This window comes from Asterias amurensis, chromosome 10 (assembly GCF_032118995.1).
Source record: "Asterias amurensis chromosome 10, ASM3211899v1".
Taxonomy (NCBI): Eukaryota; Metazoa; Echinodermata; class Asteroidea; order Forcipulatida; family Asteriidae; genus Asterias; species Asterias amurensis.
Genome location: NC_092657.1, coordinates 6,927,966 through 6,952,751, shown reverse-complemented (window position 1 = coordinate 6,952,751; position 24,786 = coordinate 6,927,966). Strand labels below are relative to the sequence as shown.

The 24,786-nt window shown below is 41.0% G+C and overlaps 3 protein-coding genes across 3 annotated transcripts; 1 reads left to right on the top strand and 2 right to left on the bottom strand.

Moving 5' to 3' along the window:
* Nucleotides 1–74: 74 nt before the first annotated feature.
* Nucleotides 75–1,217, bottom strand: LOC139943464 (neuromedin-U receptor 2-like). The gene has a single exon (XM_071940275.1). It carries the CDS (start codon nucleotides 1,215–1,217, stop codon nucleotides 75–77), a length of 1,143 nt encoding a protein of 380 aa, XP_071796376.1.
* Nucleotides 1,218–11,137: 9,920 nt separating this feature from the next.
* Nucleotides 11,138–12,172, bottom strand: LOC139943463 (neuromedin-U receptor 2-like). The gene has a single exon (XM_071940273.1). It carries the CDS (start codon nucleotides 12,170–12,172, stop codon nucleotides 11,138–11,140), a length of 1,035 nt encoding a protein of 344 aa, XP_071796374.1.
* Nucleotides 12,173–15,675: 3,503 nt separating this feature from the next.
* On the top strand, nucleotides 15,676–16,542 carry LOC139943462 (lysophosphatidic acid receptor 4-like). Its single transcript, XM_071940272.1, has one exon. It carries the CDS (start codon nucleotides 15,676–15,678, stop codon nucleotides 16,540–16,542), a length of 867 nt encoding a protein of 288 aa, XP_071796373.1.
* Nucleotides 16,543–24,786: the final 8,244 nt, after the last annotated feature.

Sequence of the window (24,786 nt, the reverse complement as noted above, 5' to 3'; positions counted from 1 at the left end):
CCACTCTTTCAAAGTCTAGTGTTATCGGTTTCCGTAGAACAGACGCTTCAACGTAACAACCACTCCCCACTCTTTCAAAGTCTAGTGTTATCGGTTTCCGTAGGACAGACGCTTCGTGATGCATACCTGTTAACATGAGTAGGATGATTGGTCGAGTGCTGCCCCTGACGGCGTCTGTTGCATCCAAACGCTTGGATAAACGCCGCTCTGTATTGTGAATTAAACGCGCAGTATATGAGTGGATTAACAAAAGTGTTGATCCGTAAAGGGATAAGCACCATCCAGTCAACATGTACGCCGAATGCCTCATCTAAAGGACTATCAATACCCAATATTTGGCAGATCCACGCAGAAAGGTTTAACGTAGCGAAAGGAGCCTGGCATAAGAAGAATACTATACCGTTTACTACCAACATTTTTGCGACTTGGTTACGGATCTCCCGCGCTTTTGAGTTGGCTTTCACAGTTTTTCCTTCTGCTTTTACACCCTTGCGTTTGTTCAGCATGTGGATGATGCGAGCATACATGTAGACGTTTCCGATCATTGCAATACACCACGGAATGTTTGTCAGAGGCTCGCTTATGTATTCCGTCCAACCAAATATATAAGTACAGTATGCACGATGAGACGGGAGTCCTATATACATGTCCTCTTCAGGCCACCGTAGACACTTTACTCCGTATTTGGCGAAATTCGGAGTTATTAGAACGGCAAACACAACTCCAATGCCCCAGCAGATTGCAACCATTTTATAGGTTCGTCTCCGACTGCGTATCTTAAGATGTTGGATTGGATGACACAGGGCGAGGTATCTTTCAAATGATACCACAGTGACAAACGCCATGGATGCGGCAAATGGTGTTTGGAATGCAAAGTTATAAAGAACACATCCAGCAGAACTGCTGAATGGTTCATCCCATAACAACGGTGAAGCAACAAACCTCCATATATCGTGAGCAGAACGTACAATCAAATAGATCACATCAGACAATGCCAAGTGTGCCAAGTACACATCAGTTTCTGATCTAAGTCTGGGAACGCGGAGAAAGACGAACAAAAGTAACAAGTTGATCAGAAGACCTAGACCTAAGATTATTGGTACCACAATTGTTATTATGAAGGTATCAACTTGACTAAAGATCTGCTCAAGAGTCTCCTCAGTGATATTTATAGCTCCTTGTACCTTGCAATCGTCTACAGTTATATCGGATCCCATCGTACGTGATTGTGATAAACTCTTACAGGTGTTTTCCATTAGCAGGGCATTAGCAAGGATTGTATAAACTCCTTAAACACGTCAAATTGATATCAGTGATGATCTTCAAGCTATATCATCGGCTCGGGCCTTTATCACACGGCAAGACCCTAACAATGGTATAAGGTTTAGCTATCAAACGAATGATATACCGGATAGATACGATGTGGCTGCTCGTTTGCTGGTATCGTACTTGCACTGTCTCCGCACTGCTGGTGGTACACATTGCGTTTTCTATTTAAGGTTTTCCCAAACTAGGCCGATCCAATCAACGAATTGTTGAACATTAAGGAATGACAATTTCACTGATCGTGGCTGCTGACGTACCCTCTTGCATTGAAATGCTCCTTTATGAACCAATTACAAGGCAAGTCCATTGTCTGTTTATGGTAGTACCCGGCTTTCACAAAACATAATCTATGACTTTCCATTACGGATCTTGCTGTAAAGGAACCCAAATTGGAAAATTAATTTAAAAGACATGCATGGGAGGTTGTTTGCTTGCAGATAATTGTCAAGGGTACATTAAACAGAGTAGAATACCGTTACCGAATTAACACGATTGATTGCTTCTACTAGAAAAGGAGAACAAATAGCATATCAGCGGGCTTGCTCGTTTATTGATTTTTGAGTAATTTTCACAAAGTTCTCACACAGTAACCTGATCGTCAATGGTGTAGACTCTGAAGAAGTCCGAGCCCCCAAATGTGGCCTAGTCAAGTTCTGGGTAATTTTGACCCGAAATACATTTCAAAATGACACCTAAGCCCTTTTCACACTACAGAGCCATTTCCCGGGAAATCGACTCCCGGGAAAATCCCGGAAGTTTTTAACCCCACCGCCACCCCAGCAACCGTTCTCACTATCCCAATTTGGTAACTCCCGGGAGAACTATTTCCTAGGAATATGCACGGTCGTTTCACACTTACGATCAAACCCCAGGAAATGTGGTAAACAGGTCAGCCCATGCGGAAGTTACAATGTTTGTGGACGGAAGTCCGTTCCCACAATGCCACGCGGCCGGCTGCAAAATCCTTGCCACATGCGACCCAAAATGGCTGCACATTAATTGTGTATTTGCGTGTTGTTATACCAATATATTGTGTGATTACGGTGGAGAAGAAGTCTTGCAGTTCGGGGAAGACGTCGCTGACGTCTTGTCAGGAGAAGACGATTGCTGTGACAGTGTTTTAAAGACATGCGGTATAACAATCGGATGGAATTTGTCGTGCGATTGACGGGTTTCATGGCACTTGCTGGAAGTATTGGTCAAAGGTCAATCTGGTCTACTATGAAGAGCGGCCACTGGTGGGAGCAAGTTGCAACTAGAAAAAGCGAAAGGGAGCTTTCCATCTGCAAAAGCTTTTTTTTCTTTTGAGAACTGTAATTGAATGGACTTTTGTGTCCGTGTTTTACCCAGAGGTTTTGTGTTGGCGTTCATCTCAATTTTTGCCTGTTCACACTATAGTTATTTCCCGGGAAATTCCCGGGGACATTTGGTTGATCTGTTCACACTACAAAAATACTCCCGGGAATTTCCCGGGAAATGACGTCTTCCCAGGAAATAATTAACCCTGCTCATGGGCAGGGTTAAGGGAATCAACCCTGGGGTAAGGCCTAGAAATTTTCTGAATGGCATTTTCGAAGGATTGCATAATAATGTCCATGATGTTAGGGCCAAGATAATTAAAGGTTTTATAGAAAAAAAATACCGCATGGTCGATTTTGCACAATCCGACAATATTGCAGTAGAAATAAAAAGAAGCAATCTTCCCTTCCAACATCAGCAGTGCTGTTTTCCGTATTGTGCAAAGAAAGAACACGGAATAGGCTTTAACCCTATATTGGCTAGCATTTTTTTCATGGCTTCATAAAGACTTTTAAATGTATGTTTCTTCTATAAAAAGAAGAAGAGGAGAACACTTATGCAAAAGAAAATATTTAGGCATTGAAAAACAAAACTATTATCCTACCGACCTATAGTCTTTTTTCCCAAGGTTTTCAGTTTTTATCTGCAATGGGCAGGGGTCCGTTCATATCCAGCTTCACGCAGGCAGTCAGTCAATTTTGAGAAAACTTTCCCGTTTCTTGTATGCCTATATGCCCATCTAGCTTTTTTTTTACTGCATCGTCGGCCAAAAATGCAACTAGTTTAAAAAACTTCATCATCACTCAATTGGTCACTTCTACCCATCGTAAGAAATTGAGCAACAAGTTGAACTAAAATATTTACTGTCAGGTGGTAGACAGCAATGTCGATCGAAGAACTCCAATCTGACTCTGGACAACAAAAGTCCACCAACGGCCAAGTACATGTAAATAGGTTGGGTAAGTTAAACCCGCTTTCGTTTTCACTAGCTGCTTTTCCCGGGAAAAACGTTTTTTCCCGGGGTTAACTCCTTTAACCCTACCCCTTAACTGGGTAAATTATTTCCCGGGAAAATGTTATTTCCCGGGAAATGTTTTGTAGTGTGAACAGAACGACTAACATTTCCCGGGAATTTCCCGGGAAATACCTGTAGTGTGAAAAGGGCTCTAGATAGGTCAAACTGACCCAGAATGCGAGTTCCGGTCACATTACTTTAAAAACCCAGTACTACCAGGGGGTGAAATGGGTCAAGTTTGACCAAGATATCAAGAACTACTAGGGGTAATATGGCTCAAGTTTGACCCAGAAATCAAGTAATGCCATGGGTTGCGGCGGTCATGTTTGACCCAGATATCAAGTTACCAGGTAGTGATATGGCTCAAGTTTTGCCCGAATATCACCTACTACCAGGAAGTGATATGGGTCAAGTTAAACCCAGCTACATCAAGCACTACCAGGGGTGATTTGGGTAAAGTTTGACCTAGATATCAAGTACTACCAAGGGGTGTTATGGTCAAGTTTGACCCAGATATCAACTTCTACCATGGGGTGATATTTGTCAAGTTAGACGTACATACCAAGTACCACCAGGGGGTGATTGACCCAGATATCAAGTTCTACCGGGTTTAATATATATGTCAAGTCAGACCCATATACCAAGTAATACAGGAGGGTAATATGGGTCAAGTTAGACCTAGATATCAACTACCAGGGGGTGATTGACGCAGATATCAAGTACTACCAGGGTTGATATGGATCAAGTTTGACCTAGATATTAAAGTACTACCAGGGGTGATATGGATATAGTTAGAAACAGTACACTGCTGTCACGTCCGCAACAGAATTTGACTGCGTATCTCTATGTGAAATGAATGGAGGTCAAAGGTAAAAATACACGCCGGTTTTGTGGCAGGTCTCTTGCGTTATTCAAGAGCCTCGAAGTGTAACGTCAGTTATTACCGGGTACGAGGGTCGAATTAGGTTATTTACAACGTAGGTGGCGCACTAGTAGCGCTACCTCTTCCGCCCCGGTATTCCGTCCATTGTTTGTTCCACTGGTCTGTCGTCGTTAATCAACAAATGTCTTCCCCTAATGGAGGGTGTGTGCACCTTGGGATTCACACCTTAGTGGAAACAAACCATAAAGAAAGCCGTGACATTGAAATCAATGGTCGAGTTTCAAAAGATTTAATTTACTTATATCGCATTTAAATGAATTTGCTCTTTTAGGATCTTGACTCTGTTGATGGCCCAACATGAATTTGTCGGCCTTCCAACTAAGATTAATCATAGAGCATGGTCCTTGCTCTATGGAGTAACCAATTAATACCCTATAAGCCAGAAAGTCATTAGTGAGCACCAACGTATTAGAGTAAGTAATTTATAAATTTGATTTAATATGACATTGACCTTCAAACTTCATCATGCCGTGGCTTTTCTTTTGAAATTACTTCATCTATTCAACTAAGGTGAACAATTTCTGTGAGAAATAGTAGATCGCCCCGGCTAGATAGTAAAGCGCCCAAGCAAAATAGCAAAGCGCCAGGGCGAATAGTTATTCCGTGTTTAATTTATATATCATCGTATCTATACTATTAAAAGCGTAACCCGCGCCATCTTGGATGGAAATTAGAAGGTACAGTGGCATGGCATCCTTGCCGAATTCAACAACACGATTGACACAAGTCTACAAAACCCTGACCCGAACTCCCACTTACGAGTCGTCTGATTGGAGGAAGTTTGGGCGGGGACCGTGTGTCAACCACTGGTCGATGTTGTTACCAGACTTCCTAGAAATCTTTTTGACAGGCGACTCATTGGACAGTGTCGCAGATGGTTCTCCGGATTGGTTCACCCATTGCCCCTTGCCCGCCCACCCGGCATTCGATCCGCCCTTTTTGGTCGGGTGAATTTTGGGTTGTGCTAAGCATGGTTTTCCAGAGTGGTTCATTCATTGCCGCGCAGGGGGTCGAAGAGGCTGGGTGCCAAAGAGGCTGGGTGCCAGGGCAAAACCGAAACAAATCTCACGAATTTGCATTGGATGAATGAAGTAACTCAAATTGATGTTTCGCAGGCGACCATATGTCAACCAGTGGTCGATGTTGTTACCAGACTTCCTAGAAATCTTTCTGACAGGTGACTCATTTGTTGAAAAGATTAAATGGAGAATAATTTATAAAAAAAGCATTGACTTCCAAACGGCATGACAAATGGACAAGGATGGGATCAAACGGGAGCTTTATAATTTTGGAAACATTAGGTAACTATAGGGCTATAGGCTGGAATGAGCCTGTGGGAATTAATAACATTTTGGGGTTGGGGGGGGGGGGGGCCTTACACAAATAAAGTAAGTATGTAATTCGAGCCCAACCTCTCCTTACATTCTGGTCAGTGTATTGTGAGTGGTGTGTTGTCTGGTTTTGAGACAGGCCACCTGTTGCTTGGTGTAGGAGGTCGCCGTGGGATCACTTTAGGGTGGCGACCTCGGACTTCCAATAATCTCCGACGCTCTTTACCCCCCCCCCCCCCCATCAACAAAAAGCGGTGGTAAACAAACAGTAGATAGATTTGTGGCACACCCAGCATCTTCCGAAAACTCGCTTTATTTAGTGCTGTAACAACTTAACGATGTATCGTGGGACGTGGCGCTCCATAAATCGCGATGCACAAGTAAGGGCCCAAGATTCTAAAAATAGTAGCGTTATTGGAAATAAAGCAAACAATAATTCAACGAAAGCAACCAATCGTTCAATGTGTTTATTTTCAATACAATTTTGCAGATATAACGTTGAACTTTTTCGCTACCATCTGTTCAACACGATTGAACCGGCGGACCGCCAACCAGTGCGTTTTTTTTATAAGGTGTTTACTTTCTTCCCTTTCAGTCGGATCAACTCTGCGGATATTGGCTGTGACTATTCAAGCCTTTTTAGTCGGATTTCTCCTATTGTTGAGGAGGATATTAAACCAGTCTCTTACTTTTCATTTCATTTCATTTTATTGGAATCACATTTCGTGGCCCACAGGCCAAAATGCACACGATTTACAATAATTAAATAGTACAAAAACATTATTATTATTATAATTATCATTATTATTAAAAGATATTAAAAAACACACATGTAAAGGACTGGTGGAATACAAACAATGATGAATTGCAACAATACAAAATAGCACAATTAAAAACATGAAGCAAATAGTAGGTAGGATTAAAACACGTCATCAAAAACACACGGAAAAAGGACTGGATGAGGAATACAATCAATAAGACTAGCAAAAAAACAATGATTTTATTAAAAACATGGAATGCAAAGTGCAACCAGAGAAAGAGAAAACAACATAATCATTGGGTGTGAAGCAAATTAATGAAATAAGCAATTGGGCTATTTTGAAAACTATTGGTTTTGACACGGAGCTGAGATATGTTGGTGGCACTTCGGAGGCATCTGCCATGACTTGTCAACCTGGATGGAGGGAGGAGACCACTGGTTCGGTCTGATTAAGGCAAACCCTCCGCAAACCCACGGCAGTGGTCCACCCTTCGGTTAGATAAAGAGTCAAGATTACACAATTCTAAGGCATCAGTAGTCAGTATAAGACAGATAAGAATGACCTAAGATGGTTCTACAGGCTCTTTTTTGACTTTTGTCAATGTCGTCACTTTGTTTGTTTTTTGTCAAAAATGATTTGTCGAGTAACTCGGCGCGTTTATTTACGGTGACTATGGAGGTACTTATGATTTGTTGAGAAGGGAACCAAAATACCACTGATGCCAAATTCATCAGGTTAGAAAAATGTTTTGGTCTGATCATAGTTGCCCTATGGTCTGATTGGCTCTTCCACAAAGACCTCCTGATTGGTCGCCAATGCGAAGACACTTGCGTGCACGTGAATTATACCCAATGCGCTCCGTACAAGAAAATACTGTGTAATTATAACAGTGTGTTATATTTTATAATCCACTAGGTAATTACCCTTATTATTTGGCTTAGCGGGGAAACACTCAGTTCAGTTGAGATAATAAAATTAATACAATGACATAGCCCATTGAATGAAAACTATCCTCAAAAGTCGGGGACAAAATAATCAATTTATACGGATTATGCGTTTACTTTGTCTTCATCCAGGATAGATTGACATGACCTCATATATATCCTTTGTTATAATGTACCTCATATTTCAATCTTCAATCTTATTTCAATCTTCAGCATAATAATTAGACCAACAAGGTAACACACAATTGAACAACTATCTTGTGACACCCACACCCCTGTAACACTACCATTTTTGTTACACTAATCAACAATTTACATCTCTAAAAGAACGAAATGAAGAGACAAACACAACCCCCTTTTTTAGAAAAAAAAAAAAAAAAACAATATGGGCCTATACAACATTACATCCACAACTAACCTTTAACATCGATTTCAAGAAACATTCATTATATCAATATGTCGCTCCCTCATGGACCAGGAGTTACCAAAACTATACACCAAAACATCAACAAACAAGTCGAAATAAGTATACATGGGCATGGATAAAGAGAAACAAATGGCAAAACACTGATACGATTTTTTCTTGAGACACAAAAAAAAGAAAGAAAAAAAAAGAATCAAAGAAAACCAACCCAAATAATAAAAGTATAGAAATCTTATGAATGTTATATGAATCTTTAGAGCTTAACACCCTCAATCATTTTAAATACAATTCCCAATCCAAATATACAAAGTTATTATAACCTCTGTCCCTCTCTGTAATTTTAGTGTTACTTGACCTTTCTGCTGCTTTTGACACTATCGACCACCAAATCCTCCTTCAACGTCTTCACTACAATTTCGGTATCACTGGAACTGCTTTGAAGTGGTTTACTTCATATCTGGAAAATCGCACCCAAAATGTAAAAATTGACGGGTCCTTCTCATCCAACACTACACCACGTTTTGGCGTCCCTCAGGGGTCGGTGCTCAGTCCAGTGTTATTTTCCTTGTACTTTTCACCTGTTGCGAACATTGCTCGTAACCACGGTCTGTCCGTTCAGCTTTACGCGGATGACGCACAACTATATCTGCCATTTGTCTCCACGGACGCAAACACTGCAGTTGCCCGTACAGAAGCGTGTGTTGCCGAAGTTAAGGAATGGATGGTCGCAAACAAACTTCAACTCAATAGCGACAAGACAGTCATCCTCTTGCTGAACTCCCAAAGTCAACATCGTCACAACACCATTCACAGCATCCTGATTGATGGCCATGTCATTCCTTGTAGCAACACAGCTAGAAACCTTGGTGTCATCTTTGACAGGCACATGAACTTCACAACCAACGTCAAAAAAACCTCCCGCATCGCCATGTACCACTTGAAGAACATAAACCACATCCGCTCATTGCTCTCTGACAAAACAGCAGAGCAACTCATTCACGCACTTGTAACGTCTCGGCTCGACTACTGCAACTCACTCTTATATGGACTTCCAGCTTCCACCTTGCATCACCTTCAGAGAATCCAGAACATTGCAGCTCGTATCCTAACACGCTCAAAAAAGTTTGAGCATATCACCCCGGTTCTTAAAGCATTACACTGGCTCCCTGTTGAGCAACGCATCATCTTCAAACTCCTTTGCACAACATACCGTTGTATGACAGAAACTTCATCCCCGTTGTACTTGCAGAGGCTTCTCCTGCCGTATAAGCCCGTTCGCCAGCTAAGGTCCAGTGATGCCAACTTGCTTGCCGTTCCACCTTCCAGGTTGAAAACATATGGGGATAGAAGTTTCTCGGTTGCAGCCCCCCGCCTGTGGAACGACTTGCCTCTCAACCTTAGATCACAACCTGACATTTCTTCATTCAAATCCAATCTCAAAACTTACCTCTTCAGTCAAGCCTACCATTAATTTTTCCCTTGGTCATTTTTTAGCGCAGTGAATAGTTTTCTAGATACCAGCGCTTTATAAGATTTATTATTATTATTTATTATTAATACTTCTCTCTTAATCAGTGTGCTAAGGTACGTCGTCAATCTAACCCAAAACGAGGCTGTGGGCGCAGCCACTGCAAGTAGTGGCGGATGTGCGCCATAGCCTCATTTTGGGTTAGAATTATGACGTCATGCATAAATATTAAGAGAGGCGTATAACACCCTCACCCACATTACATTTCGAAATATTTGTGTAAAGGATTTCCGTCATCTAGCGGGGTGCCGTGCGAAGCGCGGCATCCCGCTAGTAACTATAATTAGGCTTAAAAAACACTTACGCGGTATTTTTTTTTGTACAATGCGTTCAGTTTTAACTGCAAGCCAAGCAAAGAACACAATCCCACATAGTTGTGAATCAATTTATGTTATAAATTGTGCCAAAAAGGTCATATTATCTGTAAATTGTGGGATTCATATTTATGATTTTGTATATTACGATGATCATTAGAAGTCATGACTTTGACATAATATGACAATAAATTCATACTTAAGAGTATGAAGTCCTTTGAAAAAAATATACAAGTCATGACTGTTGCTTATAAAGTCGTTGTCATGAGATATATTGTTTTCTCTTAAAGTCACCTGGAAGTGGTATTTTTTCAAAATAAAGCTTTTGTCACTAATATATGTGTTTTGATGAGTGGAATGTGAATAAACAGTTAACTAATGTTTTAAAAAATCAGTTCTTATCTTATTTACAAATTTAAGAGTAGACCCCGACCCGAGAGGGCGCTGTTCGTGACGTCAATCGAGGCAGACTTTGCCTGTAATGCGTAGAGTAAACACAATTGCAAAGTACATGTACGGACCAAGTCGTGAGGTTTTTTTTTCCGGCATTGCCGACCAGGTGTATTGCTGCTGAATGCAGAAAAACACTTTTTGAAATGTACCAACTCACGACTTGGACGTACTTGTACTTTGCACGTGTGTTTACTATACGCATTGCAAGCAAAGTCTGCCTCGATTGACGTCACAAAAGGGGTAGGCGGAGTCAGCCCCCCAAACAACTATATATATTTTTTAAACATATAAATCGTGACAGACAATTACTAAAAAAATTGTTTTATTGTTCGTAAGCATATACTCTTATGTTTGAAAGAAAAAAAAATTATATTTCCAGGTGACTTTAACGTACCTTTAATGATACCGTAGTTTAAATATAGCCATAGTGGTCCAGGAGCCAAACCCCAAAATTTAGGCAAAGCGTGACATTGAGTACAACTAAGATTTGTTTGCAGAAATTTGTTCTTCAATGTGTCTAGTATACAACTCCGATGCATGCCCAGCTGGCAGGATTGAGCATTTTTTTTATTGCAAAAAAAAATCACTTTTCCCATATGTTTGTGTACAAACGCTCATCAATGTGTTTGATAACAACAAAACTCTTCACATGTTTTCTCGACAAGGAATACTTTTAGGTGTGTACTAACCAGATATTACACGTATATATTAATTCCGACACGTGGTTAATAACATTGTTTGTTTACTTTTACCTCACGTTGGTGAAATTACGTACTCAATAGGTTACTTTGTTTCTTTTTCAAAACGCTTGGATAAACGCCGCTCTGTATTGTGAATTAAACGCGCAGTATATGAGTGGATTAACAATAGTGTTGATCCTTAAAGGGATAAGCACCATCCAGTCAACATGTACACCGAATGCCTCATCTAAAGGACTCCCAATACCCAATATTTGGCAGATCCACGTAGAAAGGTTTAACGTAGCGAAAGGAGCCTGGCATAAGAAGAATACTATACCGTTTACTACCAACATTTTTGCGACTTGGTTACGGATCTCCCGCGCTTTTGAGTTGGCTTTCACAGTTTTTCCTTCTGCTTTTACACCCTTGCGTTTGTTCAGCATGTGGATGATGCGAGCATACATGTAGACGTTTCCGATCATTGCAATACACCACGGAATGTTTGTCAGAGGCTCGCTTATGTATTCCGTCCAACCAAATATATAAGTACAGTATGCACGATGAGACGGGAGTCCTATATACATGTCCTCTTCAGGCCACCGTAGACACTGTACTCCGTATTTGGCGAAATTCGGAGTTATTAGAACGGCAAACACAACCCCAATGCCCCAGCAGATTGCAACCATTTTATAGGTTCGTCCCCGATTGCGGATCTTAAGATGTTGGATTGGATGACACAGGGCGAGGTATCTTTCAAATGATACCACAGTGACAAACGCCATGGATGCGGCAAATGGTGTTTGGAATGCAAAGTTATAAAGAACACATCCAGCAGAACTGCTGAATGGCTCATCCCATAACAACGGTGAAGCAACAAACCTCCTTATATCGCGAGCAGAACATACAATCAAATAGATCACATCAGACAATGCCAAGTGTGCTAAGTACACATCAGTTTCTGATCTAAGTCTGGGAACGCGGAGAAAGACGAACAAAAGTAACAAGTTGATCAGAAGACCTAGACCTAAGATTATTGGTACCACAATTGTTATTATGAAGGTATCAACTTGACTAAAGATCTGCTCAAGAGTCTCCTCAGTGATATTTATAGCTCCTTGTACCTTGCAATCGTCTACAGTTATATCGGATCCCATCGTACGTGATTGTGATAAACTCTTACAGGTGTTTTCCGTTAGCAGGGCATTAGCAAGGATTGTATAAACTCCTTAAACACGTCAAATTGATATCAGTGATGATCTTCAAGCTATATCATCGGCTCGGGCCTTTATCACACGGCAACGACCCTAACAATGGTATAAGGTTTAGCTATCAAACGAATGATATACCGGATAGATACGATGTGGCTGATCGTTTGCTGATATCGTACTTGCGCTGTCTCCGCACTGCTGGGGGAAAACATCGCGTTTTCTATTTAATTCTCCCAAACTAGGCCGATATAATTAACGAATCGTTGAACATTAAGGAATGACAATTTCACTGATCGTGGCTGCTGACGTACCCCCTTGCATTGAAATGCTCCTTTATGAACCAATTACAAGGCAAGTCCATTGTCTGTTTATGGTAGTACCCGGCTTTCACAAAACATAATCTAATGACTTTCCATTACGGATCTTGCTGTAAAGGAACCTAAATTGGAAAATTAATTTAAAAGACATGCATGGGAGGTTGTTTGCTTGCAGATAATGGTACATTAAACAGAGTAGAATACCGTTACCGCTGTATCCTATTAACTTATTTAATTAACATGATTGATTGCTTCTAGAAAAGGAGGACACATTGCACGTCACATGGGTGACTCATTTATTGAATCACGTGTAACTTTCACTTATAACATAGTACCCATAAACCTACACCTGTAATCACAAGCTGGGTCAGGTTAGACCAGGTATCAAGTATGACCAGGGGTGATATGGGTCAAGTAAGACCTACATATCAAACACTACCAGGGGTGATATGGGTCACGTTAGACTAAGACCTCAAGTACTATCAGAGGTGATATGGGTCAAGTTTGACACAAATATAAAGTACTACCACGGGTCGATTGACCCATATATCAAGAACTACCCGGGGTGGTATGGATCAAGTTTGACATAGATATCGGACACTACCAGGGGGTGATATGGGTCAAGTTAGACTTAGACATCAAGTTCTATCTGAGGTGATATTTTTCAAGTTTGACACAGAAATCAAGTACGACCAGGGGTGATATGGGTCAAGTAAGACCTTGTTAGACCTTGATATGAAATACTACCAGGGGGTGATATGGGTCAAGTTAGATTCGGACATCAAGTTCTATCAGAGGTAATATGGGTCAAATTTGACCCATAAATTAAGTACGACCAGGGGTGATTTGGTCAAGTTTGACCGTGATAAAAAATACCACCAGGGGGTGATATGAGTCAAGTTAGACTCAGACATTAAGTATTATCAGAGGTGATATGGGTCAAGTTTGACCTAGATATCAAGTACGACCAGGGGTGATATGGGTCAAGTTAGACCTAGGTATCAAGTACTTCCAGAGGGTGATTGACCCAGATATAGTACTTGAGTACTACCATGGGTTATTGACCCAGATATCAAGTCCTACCATGAACTGCCAGGGGTGAAATGGGTCAAGTTAGAACTAGATATCAAGTACTACCAGGGGGTGATATGGGTCAAGTAAGACCTATATATCAAGTACTACCAGGGGTGATATGGGTCAAGTTAGACTTTGATATCAAGTACTACCAGGGGTGATATGGGTCAAGTTAGACCTAGATATCAAGAACTACCAGGGGTGATATGGATCAAGTTTGACCTAGATATCGGGTACTACCAGGAGTGATATGGGTCAAGTTAGACCTAGATATCAAGAACTACCAGGGGTGATATGGATCAAGTTTGACCTAGATATCGGGTACTACCAGGGGTGATATGGGTCAAGTTAGACCTAGATATCAAGTACTACCAGGGGTGATATGGGTCAAAGTAGATCTAGATATAAAGAACTATACCAGAGGTGATATGGGTCAAGTTAGACCTAGATATCGGGTATTACCAGGGGTGATATGGGTCAAATTATACCTAGATATCAAGTAAGACAGGAGCCCAGTTTACGACCAGTGCAGTAGCCGGGCACGAGGGTCGAATGTGAATACTTTCAAAGTCGGTGGCGCACAAGTAGCGCTACCTCTACCGCCCCTGTGCATTTTCCCTGGTATTCCATGTAGACCACGTGAACTTTGTTTACAATCAGTGTGGCCTTGTACAATCTTTGAGTATTCTGGCAGGCAAAGCACTACTAAGGTCCGTCTTATGGGAAAGTTGACATTTTGTGTCATAATTTCCACACAAATCCAAGGGTTATGATGAAAGTAAAAGCTGGACAAGTTTTAAATTGTGCCCTCTTTGATCATATCAAAAGTTGTTAGGAATTAGACGGTGCAATCTCCATAAAATATACAACTTTATGTTTTTGTTCCATTAGACTATGTACAAATCGTGCCTGCAGGATGTCCAGGCTCTGTGACTCTTTTGTAAACAAGTGATGTCACAGCATCGTCTATACAAGTCTTTACTTACCAGTCGCTGGGTCAGTCCATTGTTTGTTTGTTCCACCGGTCTGTGGTCGTTAATCAACCCATGTCTTCCCCTATGGAGGGTTTTATTTGTGCAGTCTTCCCCTAATGGAGGGTGTGTGCACCTTGGGATTCAAACCTTAGTGGAAACAAACCATAAAGAAAGCCGTGACATTGAAATCAATGGTCGAGTTTCAAAAGATTTAATTTACTTATTTCGCATTGGAATGCAATTGCTCTTTAGAATCTTGACTCTGTGAATGGCCAAACAGGAATTTTACGGCCTTCCAGCTTACAGTAATCAATAAATACCCAATAAACCAGAAAGTCATTAGTGAGCACCAGCGGTATTAGCGTAAGTAATTTAACAAGTTGATTATATGACATTGACCTTCAAGCTTCATCATGCCGTGGCTTTTCTTTGAAAATTATGTCATCTATTCAACTAAAGTCTGGATTCCCTTGGAAAGCTCACAATACTTCGGTTGATTGAAAGACCAGTCCTTTATAGATAAACAGACAATAGACTGACCTTGTAATTTGTTATTAGATACTCGATGCTTGCTACCAGCAGTGCGGACTCAAACTACATGTAGACTACGTTCTGCGCAGACGCAGACAACCAATCCGCAAGTTTATTGCTTCGCTTTTTGAGTGCCATTTAATACATCGTATATCGTTCGTATATCGTTCGTCTGATACTCAACAACTGGGTATTGCCGACTTCACTCGTTGGAGCCACACACACCTACACAATCACCCCTACAGCACACCTATACGTTAGAGGACACCTATTGTACTTTCTGTTGTTCCTGTATTGAAGCAATCACCAATGGTTTTGTACACAAAGGACTTGTGAGGACACCTGAAAACAAAGAACCGACTAGTGAGGACCTATTGTCCCTTTTGTTAATGTTCTTGGACGTAAGGCAATACAAACACACCATTGTTCAGTGAGTTTACATCTGGGTATTACCGACTTACACTCTAAGGAGCCAGTTACACCTACAAGTTCACACACCATTTTTGTCGTGAATAGGCATCGGTGTTTACAAGAGTTCAAGTGTTGTTTCACAATGGGTTCAACAGAATCATGTGACGACCACAGAATCATCACGGAAGAGTATTTGTCAGAGTGGATCTTCGATTCCGTGGATTTCTTCATCATTACCGTAGGTGTGCCTATAATCTTAGGCCTAGGTCTTCTCACCAACTTGTTACTTTTGTTCGTCTTTTTCCGCAGTCCCCAACTAAGATCGGAAACTGATTTGTACTTAGCAAACTTGGCACTGTCCGATGTGCTCTTTTTGATCTTGTTTTCTGGGAAAGATTTGGGGAGAGTTGCCTTCTCACAAGTGTTAAAACATGAGCCATTCGGCACTACTCTTGGCTGCGTCACATTTAACTTTGCATTAATCACGGCATTGGAGACATCCATTGCACTGGTAACCATAGTGACGTTTGAAAGATACCTCGCATTGTGTCATCCAATCCAACATCTTAAGATGCGCAGTCGGAGACGAACCTATAAAAAGGTTGCAATCTGCTGGGGCATTGGAGTAGGTTTTTCACTAATCATAACTCCACTATTCGCTAAACATCGGGTCATATGCCTACGGTGGCCCGAAGAAGACATGTACAAAGGATTCCCCTCAAAGATTTCACGTTGCGGTCCCATACCGGGAGCTGACTGGATAGAGTACATCAGCGAGCCTCTTCTTGTCATCCCTTGGTGTATTGCAATGATCGGAAACGTCTACATGTATGCTCGCATCATCCACATGTTGAACAAACGCAAGGATTTCAACGCAGATTGCAAGAATGCAAAATCTAACTCAAAGGCGCGGCACGTCCGTAACCAAGTGGCGAAGATGTTGGTAGTTAACGGTGTGGTGTTCTTCTTATGTCAAGCTCCTTTCACTTTGTTAATTCTTACTGGTTGAATCTGCTCATTCTTTGAGGGTGCTGATAATCCTATCAGTGTTCTTTTTGGGAAGTACGCAGATTGGATTGTTCAAAGTCCCTTACGGATTAACACTGTTGTTAATCCAATCATTTACTGCGCGTTTAACGCACAATACAGAGCTGCGTTTACCGAGGCGTTTGAATGCGTTAGACGGCGTGGACGGTACTCAGACAACTCACTTAATGCAGTTAGTAAACCAAGGAGTAATAATCAATCAACTGCACGGAGCGTCTGTTCTATCGATACAGGTGAATCTAGACTGTAAATAACGGTGACTGGTACAACAAAAGCAGTGAAATGTCCTTGTTTGTGACCTAAACTGTCAAAATTATCTTCGTAATAGACAGCAATCAACCCTGACATTTAATTTCAGTTCGTTTGAAACTTAACATTTCTAGTTGCGATTCACAACCACCTAGTTTCGGGAATCTTTGAGCGTTATTTTGACGTGTCGTAACCAAGTGGATAAGACAACCTTACTCAAGAGCCGGCGTTACTGATCACCGTATTGCGGGTTTGAATCCCAGTCGTGACAGTTGTGTACTTAAACATTCTTTTTATGTCCTTCTGTGTAATGCACGAATGATAACCCAGTGAAAGTTTTTCCTGGGGTCGATTTTAAAAAGAGTTTGGACTAGTCCTAATTTAAGACTAGTCTTAGGAGGTATACAAAACTAAAGGCTAGTCTTATCCCGGACAAATAATGAAAGACTCATGACACAAAGTATTTGTTGTTCGCTGTCTAGCACGGACAGGGTCAAAATTTATTTCTCTCAATTTTTACTCTTTTGTTCAACAGAAAACATTTAAACAATGAAAGGAGTCAGCCAACTCAAAAGGTTTACAACAAAGTGGACAAAATGCCACTACACACAGTTCTTTTCCTCCAGTGATAATACTTGAGGACCTTCCTGATGTCTACCGGGAATCCAAGAACATTCAATTCAAATAAGTTCGCCGCGGACTTGCAAAACATTGCATCCCAATATAAACGGCTTTGGAAGTGTCTACTCCAAAGCACTGACTCCACCTCACAGTGTCTATTACCGGTGAAGCCAAAGGGACCTGGCAATAAAAACAAGCATGCACATGAGATTTAATGGCTGACTTCTTAATTTTTGTTTCTTGTTATAAGTATACATGTATACATAATACGTCACCTGCTCCGAGCGTCTGCCGAAGCATTTCTCACAGGAGTCTACCTGAAAGAGACTATGAATTCCATCTAATTATTTATATTTTATCATAATTTTAGTACATATTTTACAAACCACCAAACAAGTTGCTCGTCATGCAATGCTAGCAACTTGCTAAATCCCCCCTCCCCTTTTTGTTACAAGTAATTGGGGTTTAAATTATTATTATTATTGTTGTAACTATCCTTATATCCTTATTACAATATCCTTTTCTGAATTTTTATTCATTTTTTGCTCACTTCTGCTGATCCTGGTGGTTAAGAGAAGTTATCTGGGTTTGTGTTGAAGAAAATTAATGCTTGTGATAGCGTTTGTCTGAATACAGTGTAGCCAAATTCTGATGGGTGAGTGCCGTCCCATTTGTATATAGGCTTGTCTTCTACCCTTAAGTTTGTTCCATTAAAGACACTTGAATGGGTGATCACATGAGCATTTGATGCTATTGCCTCTCTACAAAACTTGTGAGCTATCTTATTTATATTCCTTGTGGCTGCCAGCCCTGCCCCTTTCTTAATTTCATCTGGGTATGCTAATCTGATCATAATGTCTGACCAGATTATTCTTGTGTGAGGCAACAGCTGGCGGATACCCTAATATTATCTTTTACCCGTTTACCTATCTCCCAGGTTGAACTCTTAAGGATATCATTGGTTCCTAAGTGGAGGATTAGTGTCGTCGGTGCGGGGTTTTTGTGCATGAGCCTCTGTAGCCGACCGTTCAGGCCCGCACACCTTGCACCTGACACACCGGACCAGATGGTACGTCCTCCCCCGGGTAGCTGTTCTCCATTGTTTCCCGCATGGGCTACGATTGAGTCGCCCATTATCCATGTTGTCATTGAGTCTGAAAAATTAAGAAAAAGAAACACAACAGCAACGAGCACATATTCTTGATGATGTATTTAGCACATGTTTGTTTGTTTGTTTGTTTTGCACAAAATTAGCTAGTTTGGTGAAAGTGTTATACTTTCATCATTCCATTTGGTGTATATTTGTGGAAGGACAGATTAAGTTAAATTAATTGATATACGACTGTACATTGTCCTAATGGAACTTAATTATAACAATGCCTAAACGTTATGAGAGAGTCTAGACTGATATGATTTCCATGTTGTTGATGTTAATGTAGATTTAAATAAGCGATGGGCTTCCTTGTTCAGATTGTCCACAGGAATTGTGGTACAGGGGTGCCTATTCCTGCTGCGTCTGGTGCAATTTGACGGAAACGCTCCATCTGGAACCGGGACAAAGCATCAGCTTTATTATTCAATTTCCCAGGAATGTGTTTAGCACAAAACGCAACATTTGATTTCAGGCATTGCAGTATAAAAAATCTCAACAGTTTCATTATGTGTGGACACTTAGATGATTGTTTCCAGCCCCAGGTATGTTATTTTGGTAGTTGGGCCAACCTCCTTTTCTGGCGATAAGGGGACCCCCAACTGTTTGCATGTTTTCTGGAAGCTACGTTTAACAAACACACATGACAGAATACTAAACTGCGCCAATAAAGTATCTAAACACTTACAAATGGTCAGATATATCGGAACCTGAAATAGTATGCCAAAAAATAATTATTAATTTCTATTCACCGTTAATTTCTGCACATTTTGACACATCTTGTGTTGCGCTACGATGTTGTTTAGTGGATTTATGGACACTTGAGTGGCTTAAGGTCGAATTTCAAAAGTTGCAAAAGCCCCTATTCAAGCTAAATCGTTGTATTGTGATGAGTAAGATCAGCGTTTCTTTTGCCCGCCCTTAATAAATGATTTGTTTGTCGCGTTTTGGGTAAATCGGTTGCGATGAACATCAGCAATAATTGTCAGTAACCAAGCAAAGGGGTCAAAGATGGGAGGCATACAACAAAATGGGTTAAGAGCCAGAATCCCTGATTATGGTAAGACAGGGAAAGGTGTTTCAAGATAACAGGAAAGATGGCTCAACTGACCAAACAGGAAAGAGGACGGATCGTTGGTTTGATTGAAGCCGGTATGTCGATTCGAGCTGCAGCTCATCAAGTTGGAACGTCACCAGCGACGGTCAGTAAAATGGTGGAATGGCTACCAAGCTCAGGGAAATGTGGACAACCTGCCAAGGAGTGGCCGCCCGAGTGTGACTTCTGCAGCAGAAGAAAGTGAACAAGTCCATCAAGCCTGACACCACTCTCGAGGGATTGCGACGCATCCTGATCAGGAAATGGCAGGGGATTGACCAGGGACAGATCAGATGTCTCGTTTGGAGTATGAGAAGACCACTCCTTGCCGTTAACAGTGGTGGAGGACACACCAAGTATTGAGGACAGGATATCAGCAGTTTTAGAGTTAAAGATACGGCCATAAATTTCATGGTCAAGTAAACGAAACGAGTTTGTGTCTTTTATCTTGATTTTGTCTGTGTGTGAGGCTGGTGTGAGTTCCCTTCTGGAATTGGGGAGAATAGGGGCTTTTGCAACTTTTGAAATTCGACCTTAAGCCACTCAAGTGCCCATAAATCCACCCAACAACATCGTAGCGCAACATAAGATGTGTCAAAATGTGCAGAAATTAACGGTGAATAGAAATGAATAATTATTCTTTGGCATACTAATTCAGGTTCCGATAAATCTGACTATTTGTAAGTGTTTAGATACTTTATTGGCGCAGTTTATTTTTGTCAGCAACACCAGCCATAAAGAAATCATCACAGTAATGTGTAATCCTATCTGTACATGCGTCCTTTTTAGCCGCCCATTCTATAAATGTAGAGAAGGTTTCGAATAGGGCTGGGGAGCATGAGGCTCCCATGGGGAGTGCTTTATCTACAAAGTGACTAAAAAGGCTGATGTCCATTCATTGATGGATGTTACCAATTGCTTTGGTTTACTACTTTTCCACACAATTTGACCCTCCTGGTTTACTGATAAAGCTATGCCTTGGTTTTCTTGATGTTGCAAGTAGGGGTCCCCCTTTTCCAACAATGTCCCCACATCTACGTATTCCCCTTTGATAATCTTGCTTTTTACGCTCTGCTGCACACCTGTTCCCAGTGGGCTAAATGTTGATACCAAGGGTGTAAAACCTAACTGTTGTTGCTGGAATAGTTCCTGACTAGGGATCCCAAAAGTGTCTGTGTTATTGATCACTACTGGTTCATTGACAACCGGCAAGTTATTGTTACCATTAACGTCCACTTGGGTTGCAATGTTACCCCCTATACTATTGTGATTTTGGGTTGCATTGTTAACATACACACTATTGTTATTGACTGACGGACCATTGGTTCCTGATATCCCTAACGGAATTATCTCTGTTTGAGGTTGATAGTTTGTCCCTGTATTATTACCTGTACTACGATTACTATTAATACTGTCATGAATATTATTATCCTCATAATCACTCATATTAGTACTGCGAGTCTCATTCACACTAAAATTACCTTCTAGAAGTCTGTTTGCTTCTATTCTGGGCGTGGCCCGTCGCTGTTGAATGGGCTGCTGTGTCCTTGGTTGCGGTCCTGGTTGCCGTCGCTGACCCGGTGCTGGTGCTGTGGCTTGGTCGGTTTCCACCACCGGATGGTCTTGCCCTGGTTGTGCCCGTGGTTCTGGGTGGATATCAGCCGTGACTTGGTGTTCGTGGGTGCGTCTAAGGTTGCGCTCAGTAACTTGGTCAGCAGCCAAACGTTGAGTTGCACGGGATTGTGCCCTTGTTTGCCGTCCATGGACTTGCCCAGTGAGTGTTCGTGAGTTTGTTGCTTTCGGTCCCTCATTCCGCTTCTGAGCCCGTTTTCTGCCCATACTTTAGCTTGCTACCACAGTAACGTAGGCTTACTGGCGAATATTTATGTAGTTTTGAACAGCGATCGTACAATTCGAAAAATTCTGGTAAGAGAAAATCGGGAGAAAAAATATTTTGACCTTCTCTATCCGTTGCCGAGACAGAGAGTGAACTGTAACAAGGCTTACCGAAGCGTTATCGAACTACGCCGGTTGTGATTGGTTCTTCAAATTGATAGAACCTTTAAAACACGCATCACGATTGGTCCAGACCGTGCGTCTCCAAAAACAAGGAGACAATGAGGCCTAGCGGACCGGATCACTATTTGCCGTGGATAAATGAGTTTTTCTTCGATGCTCGAAATAAAACTTTATTAACTCGTCGTAACTCGAGATTCAAATCCATCCCCATATTTGATTGGCAGCATATTGCGCCACGGTACCTTGTAAACCGTTACACGTTGTTATTTAAATGAGTGCAGTAGGTCTCTTACATCAGAACGTTGCTCTCACTCTGCACTTACCAAAGATTATATTATTTGATGCTTACACGTTGCAATGGTCTCATTTTCACATGATCCAAAACCTACTGTTTGATCTGTGAGCTTTTCGAGAATGGAAATCGACAAGTCTTTTCTTTACGAACACAATATTTTTACAGAGTTTCTTTCATTTCACTATTGATCAAGGGATTTTACACTAGCATGTAACTACTTAAAACAAACACTTTAAAGTCGGTTATTCTTTTGTTTGCAAAACAACGACTTTTTGGTTGTACAATTAGTCATTTCACCTTGGATGACTTTGTACTATTACAGTCATTTCACCTTGGATGACTTTTGAAAGTTTAAACACGGGTGATTTTTTAAATTTCAATTATTAATAAAATATAGTTATTACTATTTATTATTTACTGGGCACCTTTGACGAAACAAAGTTTTGTTTTAATATTTTCTCTGGAAGAAAAAAAGGCAAAAATCACCTATTTATTTTAAAGGCAGTAGACGTTATCCGGCAAAATCAAATTTTTCTAATACACTTTGCTGTATGCTGTGTTCGTAGTGGTTGATACCGCACACTGTACGTGCGAAACGGTTAACACGCTGGCAAAAAAAGATTGTTTTACCTGGAAAACGTTTTATTTTTTATTTTTTATTGTAACCACAGTCCGTGTGTCAAATCCAAGTTGGTTAGGTCGCATTATTGATATGAAATGATTCCCACCTGGGCCATGAATTGGTTCCCAATTCGGCCATGACGTGGTTCCCACATGGGCCATAACATGGGCCTCACATGGACCATGAAATGGTTCCCAAAAGGGCCATGAAATGGTTCCCACAAGAGCCATGAAAAGTGAAATGAGTCCCAAATGGTATGGCCGATGTGATAAAGGCCAATTGGATACTGCACCAGAGATTTTAATATGACCCATATGTAACCCACAAGGCCATCTCTGTAACCCACAAGCTGTGCTTACCAATTGGTTGTGGCCCCCAATGTCCTACATTTTTGTGTGTCACTTTGTAAACATTGTATTTATATTGATTGAGGAACTTGAAATAAGTGTTGTCCTGAACTGTATCGAAGAGATTTTAGGAATTTGATCCTCGCTGGACCAAGACACGACCTGACGCAAATGACGTCATCGTCACAACAAACTCGTTTGCGTTATTTGGTTGACTTTTTGTTCCCCATGATCGTACTACAGTGAAGTACTCACTTTAAGCGAAGTGACCCTTTTTAGCTTTAGTATTTGTGGGAAATGCGTGAATAACATAAAACCAATGCATAAGCGCTCCACGCATTAATTATTCATAGGAAATATGTTTGCCTGAATTTACAAATTATAAAAATATTACTTGGACTGGTTGTTTATTACAACCATGCAGTTTGAGCAATCGGTCATCATAATAAGGGTTTCGGGTGGAGTGACAAGGTCTAGTAAATTACCTTGGGATGTTTGAATTAGCAATTTGGGCGGTTTTAACGATGACCAATGAAGCAAAGCGAAACGTATTACCCAGTTAATGGCAATACCACTTCTTAAATTGAGACGAAAATATTGTTGTGACAATGTTTTACTCATTTCTCAAAAAAAAAAAAAAAAATGACAGCACCTCAGTCTGTGATATTTTAAGGGGGGCTTTCTGCTATCATTAGCGTCAAACTGTGTGTCTGAATGTTAATCTGCAGACAGTGTGTTTTGTGTTACAAAAAGTACCCAAACCCTTTAAGGGGAGACGCGTATACCCGTTGTACATGCCTAAATAACGCCCGTGAATATGACTTGCTCAGGTCTCAAAAACTACAGCACCAGTACCAACACCAGCAAGTAGTGTTTTAAAGGAAGCTTTGTACCAGGAATTATAAAGTTTAAAAGTTTAGTGTAAACTAACATACCAATGAGACCGGTTTGAAAATTGGATGTTGGAGTACACATGTAAAAGTGGGAGAATAAAAATCAAATGAAACAGTGGGCATAACAATTAGTGTGTTGGAATTATAGGCAATGAACACTGGTAATTGCTCAAAATAATTATTAGCATAAAACCTCGCTGATAACGAGTAGTGGAGAGGTTGATAGTATACAAATATTGACTGCTTCGAGTGCCATGGTTAAAACTATGACTCTCGAGGTGATCCCCGGAGCGTTCTATTTTCCCGAGGCGAAGCCGAGGGAAAATAGAACGCTACGGGGATCACCGAGGAGTCATAGTTTTTAACCATTGCACGAGTAAAAGCAGTCAATATTTGTTTTATAACACCCCAAACAAATACTGTACTATTATTATTAAGTTACAGACCTGAATGCTACAATCCACGGACGACGCAAATACAGATTGCAAACACTTTTACTGTGCTGCATGGAGTGTCGTGCAATCCGAAATGGTTACAGACTATTAATTTATCATCCTCGTACACGCAACGGACGTCTGGGTACTGCACGCCGTGTGCTAGTCTTCGGACTAGCGCATGGCAAACCGACGCACTATCACACGGCCGCCGTCTAGCAAAACTAAGACCCGTCATGTGACGCGCTCTAAACCAATGAGCAGGCAGAATACTTGCAAGGGGTGTTATAATATAAAACATTGTTAGAAACGGCTCCCTCTGAAGTGAAGTGAAGTGGTATTCAAGAAAGAAGTAACTGTCCGAGAATTTGACTTCGAGACCTCAAAATTAGAATTTGAGGTCTTGAAATCAAACATCTGAAAGCACACAACGTCGTGTGACAAGTGTGTTTTTTCATAGTTATCTCGCAACTTTGACTA

Coding starts and splice junctions, on each gene's coding strand:
- LOC139943464 (XM_071940275.1), bottom strand. CDS start 1,217: ATGGGATCCGATATAACTGTAGACGATTGCAAGGTACAAGGAGCTATA.
- LOC139943463 (XM_071940273.1), bottom strand. CDS start 12,172: ATGGGATCCGATATAACTGTAGACGATTGCAAGGTACAAGGAGCTATA.
- LOC139943462 (XM_071940272.1), top strand. CDS start 15,676: ATGGGTTCAACAGAATCATGTGACGACCACAGAATCATCACGGAAGAG.